This window comes from Myotis yumanensis, unplaced genomic scaffold, assembly GCF_028538775.1.
Source record: "Myotis yumanensis isolate MYYU_CA2020_CCGP unplaced genomic scaffold, mMyoYum1.0.hap1 SCAF_10, whole genome shotgun sequence".
Lineage (NCBI taxonomy): Eukaryota > Metazoa > Chordata > Mammalia > Chiroptera > Vespertilionidae > Myotis > Myotis yumanensis.
Window position 1 is genome coordinate 83,751,496 of NW_027223761.1, and position 14,098 is coordinate 83,765,593.

Consider the following 14,098-nt stretch of genomic DNA (forward strand, 5'->3'; position numbering starts at 1 on the left):
GTACGAATTTTGCCCACCAGCCCCTAGAATACTTTAAATAATAGAAACACCATGCTTGAGGGGGGCCAGAGATTGGTGACCTCGTTACCACCCAAGAGGACGCAGGGGTGCTCCCTACATCATCCCCATGTAATGCCGTCCACCTGCCCTGCCGACCAGGTGAGTCCTAGGAAACGGCTGTGGCTGGCCAGGGGCGTAAACACGGGGCAGCCAGCGCCAGCCCAGGGGCAGTGCCTGGCCAGGCCTCTCGGTGGTACTGTGTCCCCAGCAGGAAGGGTGCATGGCCCAGGGACCACGGACGGGAGCAGGGTGGCCCCACTCACCATCACACTGATGACTTGATGGGGAAACTGCGCCCACCCCCAGCCCTGAGACCTGCCGGGTGAGGGAGCAGGCTCTTGGCAGGGGGACCGGCTCTGGTCGGCAGGAGGAGGCCTGGCTGCAGTCAGACTGGGGCTTCTGCTTTTTTTAAAAAATATATTTTTATTGATTTCAGAGAGGAAGGGAGAGGGAGAGAAACATCAAAGATGAGAGAGAATCACAGATCGGCTGACTCCTGCGTGCTCCACACTGGGGATCGAGCCCATAACCCAGGCCTGTGCCTTGACCGGGAATCGAATCATGACCTCCTGGTTCATAGGTCAATACAACCCCTGAGCCACGCCGGCCGGCTGGGCATCTGCTGTAACGGTGAGTGGACACGGGGGCTGGGAAGGGGTGATGGTCAGGCTCTGACCACCGAGGAATGGAGATGTGGTCATAGCGCCAGGTAAGCAGCCACGGCCAGCCGAGGCGATCACTGAGTGAGGGTGGGAAAGAGAGGGTGGGTCCAGTTGTGGCCCTAAGACCTACCCTGGCAGCACCGCTCAAGCAGAAGGGTTTGCAGGACACAGAGGGGCAGGCCCCGTGTGCAGGGGGGCTGTGGGCTGCGGGCATGTGCGGCTCTGCTCTGTCTGGGCCCACACTGTGGCCTCAGGGCCCGAGGAGCGGTGGCGCTGAGACCATGCCCCGGCTGTCCCGCCTGTGGCTGACTGAGCAGGAGCCAGGGCTCCCCTCACGGTGGTGGCAGTGCCCCAGGGCCCCGTGCCAGCAGCCAGAGCCTCTCCCGCCACCCCTCCTGCCCTCTCCCCGGCAGACCTACACCCTGGGCCAGACTCCCTGCGCCTGCTCCCTCCTGAGCCTTCATCAGTGCCCCCCAAGGACTTGGCAGGTCTAATTCCACTTGCATCCCCTTCTTGTGAGACTGAATGGACACACCAGCCTCAGAACTCACCTCCCCCCCCCACCCCAGAGCCGCTGTGTCCAGTCCTCTGTGCCTGGCCTGGGCCATCTGTCCTCACGAGGCTGAAGAGGAGGAGGCCATGTCTCCTCTTCCTTCATCGTCCAGACATCTGCCACGCATCCTCTGGAAGTCCTCCCTGAGATCTAGCCTAGAGCCACCTAGCTTTTCAAATTGTACCTGCCTGGCCCAGGGGCGTGGCTCAGTGGTTGAGTGTTGACCCATGAACCAGGAGGTCACGGTTTGATTCCCGGTCAGGGCACATGCCCGGGTGGTGGGCTTGATCCCCAGTGGAGGGTGTGTAGGAGGCTGCTGATCAATGATTCTATCTCATCATTGATGTTTCTATGCCTCTCTCCCTCCTTCTCTCTGAAATCAATAAAAATATTACTAGTAAACAACAACAACAAATTGTACCTGCCTGAGCAGATTCCTGGCCCAGAAACCTGGCCAGAAATTGGGGGCCGTGCCATCCGTGGCCTTAGGTAGCGCCTTTGAGTGTCTGTGCAGCAGGGACCTGGGAGGAGCTTGGATGAGCCCCTAAGCCTCCTGCAGCCCTCCCCCACCCCAATCCCTGCCTGGAGACAGCGCATGCTCCGCCGGCTCTCTCTCTCTCTCTCTCTCTCTCTCTCTCTCTCTCATTGATGACGTCGATGCCCTGCGGCAGTCCTGGGTGCTGGGCAAACGCTCTCCTGCCCGGCGGCCGCACTGCGCGACAGAAGCAGTTTCCCTTCCCTGGGCAGTGGCTCCAGCGCCTCCAGGCGGCTGACCTCAGCTGCACCTCCACAGCCGGTCCCTGACACCCGTCGCGTGGCCCTGGGTCCGGGAGGTAGAGCGGCCCACCCCGAGCCCCTCCTGCCCACGGTGGTGGTGGAGGTCGGCTCCTCTACGCTTTGTGCCTCTTGAATGCTAAGCTCAGCCAGGGGTTCCCTCTGCCCGTAGCAGCAGAGGCCGGAGAGGCTGGGAGGGAGGGGCCGGGAGAGCGTGCTGGGCCTGGTTTGCAGGGGAAGAGGGTGGAGGAGTGTGCAGGGGGAGGGGGGGCTGCAGCTCCAGCTTGGCCAGGGTCCTCTGTGCCCCCCCCCTCCCCGCCAGGGCTGAGCGTGCCAGGCGCAGAGCAGCAGTCAGAGTGGGCGGGAGACGGCGCTGGTGGGATCAGGTGGCTGCAGCTGTCGCTTCACGTCACAGCAGCGATGTCCGGGCTGAGCTGGGCGCAGTCCTCAGGGGAGCACCTGGGCGTCCCCCAGGACTTTCCACATGGTGACTCCATCCCCCTGGTCTTTGCCTCGGGCCCCTCCCCTTCTCTGTCACCGGGGGCTCTGAGAGGCTGTGGGTGCTTGGCGTTGGGGGAGCTGGGGGCGGGGGGGAGCTGCTCTGGGGAATCGGAGCGGCCATGGCTTCTCCTCTCTGCAAATATCGGGGTCCGTGCCCTTCCTCCTCCCTCCGGCGCTTCCTCACTGTCCGAGAGGCTCTCCAGAGTCCCCCTGGCTGGTGCTTGTGAAGTGGCAGCTGGCAGCTGACACCCGGCTCTGGACACCAACCTGAGCGCTCAGGGCTCCTTGCTGCTCCCGGGCCTGAGGGGCACCAAGCCCAGAGCTGAGCACAGGAGCCCCCGCCAATGACGCCCGGGGGGGGGGGGGGAGGGGAGGGGGCTGCCGGTCTCACCACTACACTCCCCACCGGCTTGGCCATTGGTGGCTGCCGATGGTCAGGGCCGACGCTTGGGAGCGGAGCACCAGGGCTTTGAATGATGCTTCCCCCAGGCACTCGCTGGTGATCCAGGCAAACCTCTGGGCTCCAGGGAGCCTCAGTTTCCTCATCTGTAAAATGGGACCATGCCAGGACTTACCATCGCGGAGACTGCTGTGAGGACTGAACGGAGCCGTGTTTGGAGTCTCAGCCAGGGCAGGCACTCCCCTCTTGCGGGGACTCACCAGCGGCAGCAGTGGGCGGGGTGTGGGTGGGGCGTGAAGCAGCCCAGGAGGTGGGGTGGGTGGGGGACGGTCTGAGGGGAAGGGGCTCCCAGCCGCTGTTTGAAGGACGGACCCTGTGTCCGCAGTGAGTTCCAGCTCTCCTCCACATCTGCTGGTTGAGGAATAATAAACAGCTGGTCTTCTCACCCCACACCCTGGCATGGGGACTGGCCTGGCCTTTGGCCTTGGCCTCCGGGGGCAGAATTCGGCATCTCAGCGTGGGCTCCGCACGTGGGCACGCCCAGGTGGGAGGGAGGAGGGCCGTGCTGTGGAGACTGGGCCTGGCCCTCCCACCAGTGTCAGGAGGCTGTGCCCTCTGGGCCCCGGGGGTCTGGCCGGGGTCTCTGGGCAGCACAACATGGGTGCCTCCCCTGCCTCCCCTGCCTCCCGAGTCTGCTGCAAGGCCAGGCCATGGGCGCAGGCGGCAGCCGGTCCGGTGGGAGTGGCGGGCAGAGGCTGTGGATGATTTGCTGGTGGTGGTTGGTGGGGACTGGGGTGCAGGGTAGAGAGATGGGTGGGGTTTGGGGAGACAGCTGGGTATCAGATCCGGGTTCTGCCTCATCAGAACCCCCCTCCTTCCCTGGTCTGTCAGTGCCTGAACCCACTCTTCCCTGATACCCATCTGGGAGCCACTCCCCGCTCCAGGGTCCCCCCCCACCCAACCAGCTAGGCCCCTTCCTGCCTCCCAGCCTCCTCCGCCTCCTTTCTCTCTACAGCAGTGGGTGGAGCTGGCAGGGGGTGGGGGCATCATCCCAGAGGCCCAGTGGTCCTTCCCGAGGGGGTGGGGAAGGAGGCCCCCATCAGAGTGGGGGGTCTTCAGGGGAGCTCCTGCCGCTCCCCCTCCCCCTGCTGCAGGGGCCTGGCACCGGCCTCAGGGCAGCCTGTGGGAGAGAAGCGGCGAGCAGCTGCGGACTCAGCTCGCCCCAGCAGCCGTTCACAGCCCAGCAGGACTGGGGCTTCCTCCTGGCTCCCTAGGCACCCCATTCCCGCCTTCGCTGCACTGCCGGCTGCTGGTGACGGGGCAGAAACGGAACGCGGCGCCAGCGGTGACTGTGAGGAAGATGAGTCCTCTCTGGGACCGGGATGGCTGTTCTGATTGCAGAGGTGCATGCTCACCGGGCTGGGAGTTGCAGTGGGACCCGGGGGCTCACCTGGGAATGCGGCTCATCCCCCCACCAGGGAGCTGCCTGTGATCATGAAAGACTAGCAACCTCATTGCAGAGACCAGAGCCCCCAGCCCGGAAAGGCCCCCAGCCTTTGCTTACCCACAGGCCTTTGCTTACCCACAGGCCTTTGCTTACCCACAGGCCTTTGCTTACACACAGGCCTTTGCTTACCCACAGGCCTTTGCATGTCCAGCTGCATTGCCTGAACGGCCCATCTGGCACACCCCTTTGCCTCCTTCCCCTGTGATCTCTGTCCTTCTACCCAATACAGCAGCTGGGGCGGGGGGGGGGGCGGGGGGGGGGGCGGGGGGCAGCGTCCTGTGGGTGACCTGCTGCTCTCCCACGCTGCCAGCAGGATTGGAACACTCGCTCATAGGATTCACCGTCTCTGCCGAATTGGCTCAGGTAGTGACAGGCGGCCCGGACCCCTGGCTGTCACTGGGAGGTGCGTGTGCAGCTGAGGCCTCAGCTCTGCGGGCTCCAGTGGGGAGCGCGCCAGGCCCTGGTGATGTTCCCTGAGTGAGTGAGTGCAGGGAGGGGTGGAGGAAGTGGGGCCCTGGGGCCCTGGGTGGGGAGGTGCCAGGCGGTCCTTTCTCTGGGTGGGGAAGGGGGGCCCAGATGGGAGGAAGGGCCCCTTCAGGTGGGGACATCTTCCTTTTTGTTCTCCCGCCCCCTCATTCCCGGGCCTGGGCCCACCTGCAGGTCCTCAGGTGCAAGGTGGCCCTCCCTGTCAGAGGAGGCACCCTTCTGGGCGAACAGAATGAGGCTCCTGGCTGGGGGGGGACGGTCCCTGCCCATCAGGCCACCTCACGGTGTCTGGCCCCTGAGCCCCCCTCACAGGAGTGGCCCGAGCTTGGGGTGTGGTCACCCGTGGGTGGGGAAATGACTGAGAGTGCTCTCCCCCCGCCCCCCGCCCCCCGCCTGGGCACAGGAGCGGGGTGGGCCTCAGGCATCCTAGGGTGTCGGCCAGTGGGAAACCCCGAGGCTGCACATGGGCCCCAGGGCAGGGTGAGGGGAGAGAGGCCTCAAGTGCAAAGCTGAGGAGGACACCCAGAGTCTCAGTTATCTCGATAAACAGTATTTTAACGCAATACTTAAAGGAAATGCCAACATTCAAGTGAAGCCAGGCTCCGTCACAGAGCCGAGCCCAGCCCTAGGGGAGCCTGCGGCCGCGTGAGGAGTCAGGATACCGACCCGACCCGTGTTCTGAAAGTATTACTTGTGCTGACCGAGCTTTGGGGCTCCCGTTAAACCTTGTGCCAGAGCGCCCGTTCACCTCGCCTGGTCTGGGTCCTGCCTCACCCTGTCCGTGTCCGTGGCTGGGAGAAGGTCAACCTGGGTAAGGAGTTTAGCCTCCGGGCCTCAGTTCCCTCCCCTGTGAACAGCACAGCCGCACACCTGCTTCTCAGTGTCTGTCGGAGGGTGAGATGCGTCTCTAGTGGCTCCGGGGTGAACGGCCTGGCTCACTCCCGCTGCGGGTCAGCTCCTCCAGGAAGGCCCCAGGCGGCAGTGAGACCTGCGGGTGGAGAGGCCTGGGCCAGAGGGAGGGGCTGGGCTTACTGACGCCCACCCCACCCCTTCCAGCAGCTCTTCTCTGCAGGTGAGAGAGAAGGGAGCCAGCGAGAACTGCCAGGAATGAAGACCAGGAGCCCAGGGGCCTGGCTGGTAGAGAGTGAGGGGGGGGGGGGGAGGACAGAGAGGGGGAGACGGAGCCCTCGCCCGCCCCCTCCCCGCAGCCTCCTCCTCACCTCCCTCAGGTTTGGGAGCGAGGCTGCGGGTTAGTGAGGAACAGACCTCAACTCTGGGTCCCAGGGCCCTGTAACCCCAGCCTCTGCTCTCATTCAGGATCTGGGGCGAGGAGGTGGGACGGGTGGGAACACGGGCAGGCGGAGGGGCGCCACCCCTTCGTTCCATCCCTAGCCCTGCAGCGAAGAGTCCGTGGAGTTTCATGTTCTCTCCTCCCTTCCCAGTGAAACACGCAAACGGACGAATGGGGCTTTGCCTGCAGCTCCGGAGAGAGCAAGGCCAGAGCCGGGGAGAGGGACCTGCGCCGGTGGGGGTCCTGGGAGACCGCGGCACTCACTCCCCGGAGCAGTGGCAGCCCAGGGGCTGTCGTCTGTGCCCACCCTGGCCTGACCTGCCAGCCCCGGGGGCGGGAGTGAACTGGGGCCCATGGGGGCTCCACAACGGGCGGGAGCACTCGGTCCCTCGGGGTCTCAGGAGGCCAAGCGCCTGCGAGGCGTGTGCAGGTCTCAGTCTGGGCTGGAGGGACCCGTCCTGAGGACAAGAGTGTCAGGGGCACTGCCCTGAGCTGGTGGCGGGTGGCCCGCGGTGGTGGCCCTGCTGGCCAGGCTGTGAGACCGCTCCTGGCCTGTGCTGGCTCCAGCTCACCTCTGACCTTTCCCATCCCCGAGACCGAGGAGGGGGATCCACTCCCTCCCGCTCCCGCCCGCACCAGAGTCCAGGGATCGGTGCAGTTGGCAATCAACCTCATGCCGCCAGTTTCTGCAGCAGGACTGACAAGCTCCCTGCTCCATCCCGAGGCCCAAGGAGGGGTCTGGCTCCCAGGGAGTCCCAGCGGCTCGGGGCGTGGCAGGAGCCCGGCCGGTCCCTCGGTCCCTGGGTCCCTCGGTAGCTGCTCTCATTCCACCGAGAAGGCTCAGAGAGGTGGAGTCCGTGTGGGGGCTGCAGCCAGGACCGCCCCTCTCCCCGCAGAGCCCACGCCGCCCCGGCTCAGGCCCCAGGACGGCCTCTGCCCACTCCCATCTGCTGGCTCTGGGACCACACCAGTGACCCCCACTAAGCCCCGAAGCTCTCACCTGCCACCTAGGGACAACACACCTGGTTTTCCTCCCACAGACTGAGAATGCGACACCCCCAGTTCAGAGGTAAACACAGACCTGGGGTCCAGTCCTGGGGCGAAGGGGGCTGCAGGCCGAGGACACAGGCCTTCCTGGCCCTTCCTGGAGCTCCTCTGGGCATGGAGGCCCCAAGGTGGGGAGGGGCGGAGCTTTGGATCCCACCGGGGCACCCAGCAATCTCAGTCTGCGCTTCCCTCCAACCCCCGCTTGGCCATACCCTGTGGTGGTCCTGAGCCTGCTCTGCTCAGCCGTGGGAAGGAGCCCAGGCGGCTGCCTCACGGCACACTCACATTCCAGGCTGCTGGCCCTATGGCGTGTCAGGTCTGTGTTGGGGCCGAGGGTTTGCCCCCCACTAACGGGGGCATCAGACAGGTACACATGTGACTTGTCTCATGAGAGTCTTGTGACTTGTCTCATGAGAGTCTGTCCAAGGCACCGAATGGGTGCAGAGAGGAGAGTCAGTGATTGGCTCTGGGGGTTAATGGCTTCAGAGAGGAGGGGCCTTCTGAGCAGAGTTTTGAAAGCATGATAGGAGTTCACCAGGAGAATAAAGGGAGAAGAGCATTGTAGGTAGAATGAAGGGCGCTGCAGGGATGTGTGTGAAATGTGGGGCACATGAGGGAAATGACACATTAATGTGGCTGGAAGGAGGGTGCAAAGGGGGATGGACAGCAGGAGTCAGGCCTGGCTCAGGGGTGTGGATGCTCCACCCAGGTGGCAGGGGTGGCTCCATCCCTGGCCAGAGGCAGGCAGCAGGGCTGGCGTTGGGCGCCCTGGGCCAGCTCCCCTCTCCAGGTCGGAAGGCAGACTCCACAGCCTCCCGCACCTGCACCTCCAGGCGCTAGATGGAGGCGGAGCTCTCAGACCCGTCCTAGGCTTATTGCTCCATCCGGCTCAGCCCGGCTCTGAGAACCAGGACCTGAGCCACAAGGGATGGGGAGCTGAGCTGGGACATGAAGGGCAACAGGGCCTCCACAGGACTGTGGCCTCAACATCAAGACTAAGCTCCCTGCCCGCCCCCCCCCCCCCGCCCCCCCAGGCCCTGCATGGCTCCCACCCGGCCCACACCCTTCCTGGAAGTGTCTGTCTGACTGTGTGCTCCGGCTCACTCCGCTCCCTATCACCTGTCTCTCTATTTCAATGCTTTCTTTTCAGGACCCCAGAGGGGTGGCTGCGGCACCATCACACTTGGGGGTGGCAATCACTTGTCCCCCAGCCTAGGAGTGGACGCGACCCTCTTCTCCTCAGCTCAGCCCATACAGGAGGGACTCTTTCAGGCACTTTCCTCTGACCCGAGCTGGGGAGGCACCCCCAGAGTCTGGAGCTGGGGAGCTGCAGCCAGGAGTCCCTGGCCACATGGCTCAGGCTGGACCAGGCCACTGCCTTTCTCCCCCTGGGATGCTGGGCGAGGAGCCTGGCCCCGGGGCTATAGCTGCTGGGAGCCCAGCCTGCCTCCTCCCTGGGCAGGCTCCTGGCCAGCTCCTGGGCTGGGTTGCACTCCAGCCTGTGCCAGCCCTGGGCGTGCATGTTAGTGCAAAAGCCTCTTCTCATTGGCTACAGAGTTCGCTCTGGTTCTTAGCTTGGGCAGAGGGCCCCTTGCAGTCAAGGCCTCTGACCTCCTAGACCAGCGGTTCTCAACCTGTGGGTCGCGACCCCTTTGGGGGTCGAACGACCCTTTCACAGGGGTCGCCTAAGACCATCGGAAAACACATATAATTACATATTGTTTTTGTGATTAATCACTATGCTTTAATTGTGTTCAATTTGTAACAATGAAATTGGGGGTCACCACAACATGAGGAACTGTATTAAAGGGTTGCGGCATTAGGAAGGTTGAGAACCACTGGCCTAGATGGAGGGTGCAGCTCTGGCTCTGCCCTGCCCTCTTTCTACCCCGGCCCGACTCCCACTCCTTGAATCTGGAGCAGATGTAGTTACGCAAAGTGCTTAGCACAGTGCCTGGAATGTTCTCAGTTTGTAATACATGGTGCTGTTTCTGTTATTATTAGATGCACAGCAATACACCTCATCAGCCTCTAGTTATTAAATAGATGCATGTCGGTGGTGATGATGGTTGGTGATGATGGTGGTGATGATGGTGCTGATGGTGGTGATGATGATGGTGATGATGGTGATGATGGTAATTATGATGGTTGGTGATGATGGTGGTGATGATGATGGTGATGATGATGGTGATGATGATGGTGATGATGGTAATGATGATGGTTGGTGATGATGGTGGTGATGATGGTGATGATGATGGTGATGATGGTGGTGATGATGATGGTGATGGTGGTGGTGATGATGATGGTGATGGTGGTGGTGATGGTGATGATGGTGGTGGTGATGGTGGTGATGATGATGGTGATCATGGTGATGATGATGGTGATGATGGTAATTATGATGGTTGGTGATGATGATGGTGGTGATGATGATGGTGATGATGGTGGTGATGGTGATGATGATGGTGATGATGGTAATTATGATGGTTGGTGATGATGGTGGTGGTGATGATGATGGTGGTGGTGATGATGGTGATGGTGATGATGGTGGTGATGATGGTGATGATGGTGATGATGGTGGTGATGATGGTGATGATGATGGTGGTGATGATGGTGGTGGTGATGATGGTGGTGATGATGGTGGTGATGATGATGGTGATGATGATGGTGGTGATGATGGTGGTGGTGATGATGGTGGTGGTGTGGTGGTGATGATGATGGTGGTGGTGATGATGGTGATGGTGATGGTGATGGTTGTGATGATGGTGATGATGGTGATGATGATGGTTGTGATGATGATAATGATGGTGGTGGTGATGGTGATGATGGTGGTGATGATGTTGATGATGGTGCCAATGATGGTGATGATGGTGCCGATGATGGTGATGATGGTGGTGATGGTGATGATGGTGGTTATGATGGCAATGATGATGGTTGGTGATGGTGGTGATGATGATGGTTGTGATGATGATAATGATGGTGGTGATGAAGGTGGTGATGATGGTGGTGATGATGTTGATGATGGTGCCGATGATGGTGATGATGGTGCCGATGATGGTGATGATGGTGGTGATGATGATGATGGTGGCAATGATGGTGATGATGGTGGTGATGATGATGATGGTGGCGATGATGGTGATGATGGTGGTGATGATGGCAATGATGATGGTTGGTGATGGTGGTGATGATGATGGTTGTGATGATGATAATGGTGGTGGTGATGAAGGTGGTGATGATGGTGATGATGATGGTGGTGGTGATGATGATGATGGTGGTGATGATGGTGATGATGGTGGTGGTGATGGTGGTGATGAAGGTGATGGTGATGATGGTGGTGATGGTGGTGGTGATGGTGGCGATGATGGTGGTGATGATGGTAAAGATGGTGATGATGGTGGCTTCTCCCTTCCCTGGAAGTATGGCTTCTAAGCTAGCACTCAGGCCGAATGACACCTATGGCCACATTTATCTGATGTCATTATATCTTGCATGTGCTTTTACTTAAATTACCTCATTTGATGTTTCCACCTTTTGCTATGATGACAGCTAGGTAATTGGAGGCCCAGAGAAGTTTAGTAAAATGCTCAAGGTCACACAGCCCACCGATGATGGAGTGAAGTAGGAACCAGACACTAAGATCTTCAGTGCAGATTCCGAGCGGCATTGGTGAGGAGCCCTCCTGGTCCATTTTCATGCTCCTGCTGCCTCCCTCTCCCAGGTCATCTTTGGAGGAAGACAAGCCTGCTCACTCTGGAACTTGCCACTTACTTAGCTGTATAACCTTGCAAAGTCTCTTCAACCCTCTTGGCCTCAGTGTCCCCATCTGTATAATGGGAATTACCACCAGGCTGTTGCTGGGTGTAGATGAGGTCATGCCTGTTAGAGCCGAGCACAGTGCCTGGGCCTAGTCTGTGCTCAGTGAGCACTGGTTCTGGTGGGGCAGGGGCAGGTCTGCTCCTCGGGCACATCCTGGGCGGTGGCCGAGGGGCTGGGAGCTCTGCTCTTCCCCACCTGGTGGCGGCCGCATGCCTGCCCTCAGCTTTCCCCAGACCCGTGCTGGGCATGACCCAGTCTGCACACAGTCCACCCTTTGGAATGCTCTCCCCAGTGTCCCCGCTTCCCAGCCCCGCCCCCTAGCCTGCACCCCAGGAGCTGTCATTAGGAAAAATGAACACGTTGGGCCTGACTTTCCAGAGGCCCACCCTTCCTCACCCCGCTGAGGTCCGGCCCAGCTGGAGGGAGTTACTGGGATTTCACGCACATTCCTGAGGGGAGAGGGACTGTCTCCTTGTTGGGGACCCTGCTGGGTAGGGATCTGACACCCTCCCCCCTCCCCCGGCCCTCGGCCCTCCCTCGCTGAGGGAGAGACGTGAGCAAAGACCTTGCCCAGCCGGGCGGGGAAAGCTAGGGGCACAGGGAAGCCATTTATCTGCCACACCTGCTGGTGGGCTGGGCACTCCCCCCGCCCCCCGCCAGGAGCCATCACCGCCACGGGGGACCCGCTGTGGTCCCCATCACTGCCAGGCGGGCAGCTGGGCTGCTGTGCCCAGTGTCAGAGGAAGCAGGCCGGGTTCTGGGGACAAGCAGATAACACCCACCCCTCCCCTCCCCCACTCCTCCCTCCTGGGACAGTATTTTATCTCTGGCCCTCAGAATGAGAGGGAACTAGTAATGTGTTGGTGGTCGTGTGTGTGTGTGTGTGTGTGTGTGTGTGTGTGTGTGTGTTTCAGAACAGCTGGAGTAACTGGGATTTTTTAAAGCTATATATATATATATATATATCTTTTTGTTGTTAATCCTCATCTGAGGCTTTTTTTCCCGTTGATTTATAGAGAGAGTGGAAGGGAGGGGGAGAGGGAGAGAGAGAAACATGGATGTGAGAGAGACATACTGACTGGTTGCCTCCTGCATGCTCCCCTACCAGGGCCGGGGATCAAGCCTGCCTGCAACTGAGGTACATGCCCTTGACTGGAATCAAACCTGGGACCCCTCAGTCTGCAGGCTGATGTTCTATCCACTGAGCCACACCAGCCAAGGCAACGTGTATACTTCTGTGATCCATGACCTGTATTTCATTGTTGCTCACCACCAACAGTCTGATCATCTCTCACCACATACAGGTACCCCCAAAACATGCATAGCTCAACTAACACTTCTTTCTTTTCAGCCAGACTAAGCTTTGAACAAAGGAAATTCATCCTAAAATGCTATGGAAGTTTGAAAATGCAGTTAAGTACAAACACTGCCTCTGTAATTATTCCAAGCGTGTATATATTTTTGGGGGACATCCTGATAACTCACTTTTTACTCCTTTTCAGTTGTAACTGATTAGAAATAATAGGTGAAGCCAAACTAAGCTTTAAACAAAGAACATTTACCCACTAGACTTTTTATGGGGATACATAAGATAAAGCTTACAGTACAAATACTGAACAAAACAATTCTTGATGTTTGCGATTTCATTGCTTCACGTATCAGCAGTGCCTGGACCAGAACAGTCACCCATTTGAAAACTCATTGACAAAAAATTATTAATGTCTGTAGATTCTTTTAAATTTTGAAAATGAACTGTATGTTAATAAACACTGACTTTATAATCACTTAAGTGTGTGTACATTTTGGGGGATACCCTCTATTTGGCCCCCTCAAATGATCTCTTTTACAACTAATATAAGATGCTAAATTCTCAATTGGCCTGGAATCCTCTTAACACACCTCTGGTCTGAAGAACTCCTATACATCCTTCAAGGCCCAGGGGAAATGTCACCTCAGCCATCAAACCTCTCAGACCTTCTGTGCACCGACAGCGCTTCGCACACAGCCCTGCTTCAGCCCACGCCGAGAAGGCCCTGCTGCTTTGGAATTTGAGATCCTGGAGGATCTGAATTCTTTAAACAGTGCCTGGCCCAGGGGGAATGAATGAATGAATGATTGAATGAATGCCTGCATAAGTGAATAAATGGACCCCTCCATTCATCAAGCTCATTCCCTTAACCACCTGCAACCAGAGGCCAAGGTGAGGACGGGAGAGGAGCCCTGTGGTCTCCAGGGAGAAGCTGTGGCCGCTGGCTCCCAGGCCCGGCCCCAGCCCAGTGGAGTGCAGGTGGCACACCCCAGGGGGCCTGCCTCCAGGTCAGGCAGCCTTTGGTTCTCTGCTCTGTTGAGGGTCTGGTGGGGGGCTGGGGACAAGGGCTGAGACGTGGGGAAGGAGCCCCAGCGCAGAACTTGGTTCAGCCAGCGGCTCCTGTGCCCTGGACTCCTGGGGTCCTCGGCAGGGGGGGGGGGCAGGGTGGGGGGGCGTCGGGCCTGGCTCTCCAGCCCAGAGGCTGTGCCCCGGACTGATTGGCCTGCCTCCTTCTGCCGCCGGAGAAAGTCTTAAACTGCTGGAACGCTCCAGTTAAATACCAATTAGTGCGTCCTGTCCACTGCTCTCTTGCAGTGTATCAATCATGCCATTAGCACTGCTGCCTGTGCAAATTCAACATGCACTTAAACGGACGGCCTGGCAGGCGGAAGGACTGACGGGCGGGCGGAGGGGCACCTCCTCCACCGGTTTGCATCTCATTCGAGCATCAACATCTAACAGTCCTCAGTCCCGGATGGGCCTCCTGTGAGGGCCACCCACTGCCGCCAGCTGCCCGCTCATCTCCACCGTCTCCGCGCCGGTCGACCGCCAGTCGCGTCCGCCCAGCCCTGGTGCAGAGCAGCGCCTGGCCCCATGGCAGGAGGGCTCTCTGCTAGGCAGCCCCGTGGCTTCCCACCCCACCCCCTTGGCACGGAGGTGTGCATTTCAGTGAGAGGAGGTGCGGGGGTGGGGGTG

General features: G+C 59.7%; 1 protein-coding gene across 2 annotated transcripts; it reads left to right on the plus strand.

Moving 5' to 3' along the window:
- The first annotated feature begins 509 nt into the window (after positions 1-509).
- Positions 510-12,862, plus strand: LOC139018338 (uncharacterized). 2 transcript variants are annotated; one of them, XR_011472909.1, is made up of 3 exons: positions 510-690; positions 10,825-10,944; positions 12,203-12,862. XR_011472909.1 is itself a non-coding variant. In XM_070426972.1 (2 exons), the coding sequence occupies exon 1, from the start codon at positions 9,690-9,692 to the stop codon at positions 10,452-10,454; it is 765 nt and encodes a 254-aa protein (XP_070283073.1). In that variant the 5' UTR covers positions 8,870-9,689; the 3' UTR covers positions 10,455-10,944; positions 12,203-12,862. The 2 variants fall into 2 exon arrangements, 1 of the variants encoding a protein (XP_070283073.1); XM_070426972.1 differs by lacking the exon at positions 510-690 and having other exon boundaries at positions 8,870-10,944.
- Positions 12,863-14,098: the final 1,236 nt, after the last annotated feature.

Bases quoted from the DNA above. Each gene is read 5' to 3' on its own strand.
- LOC139018338 (XM_070426972.1), top strand. From the start codon at position 9,690: ATGATGATGGTGGTGATGATGATGGTGATGATGGTGGTGATGGTGATG.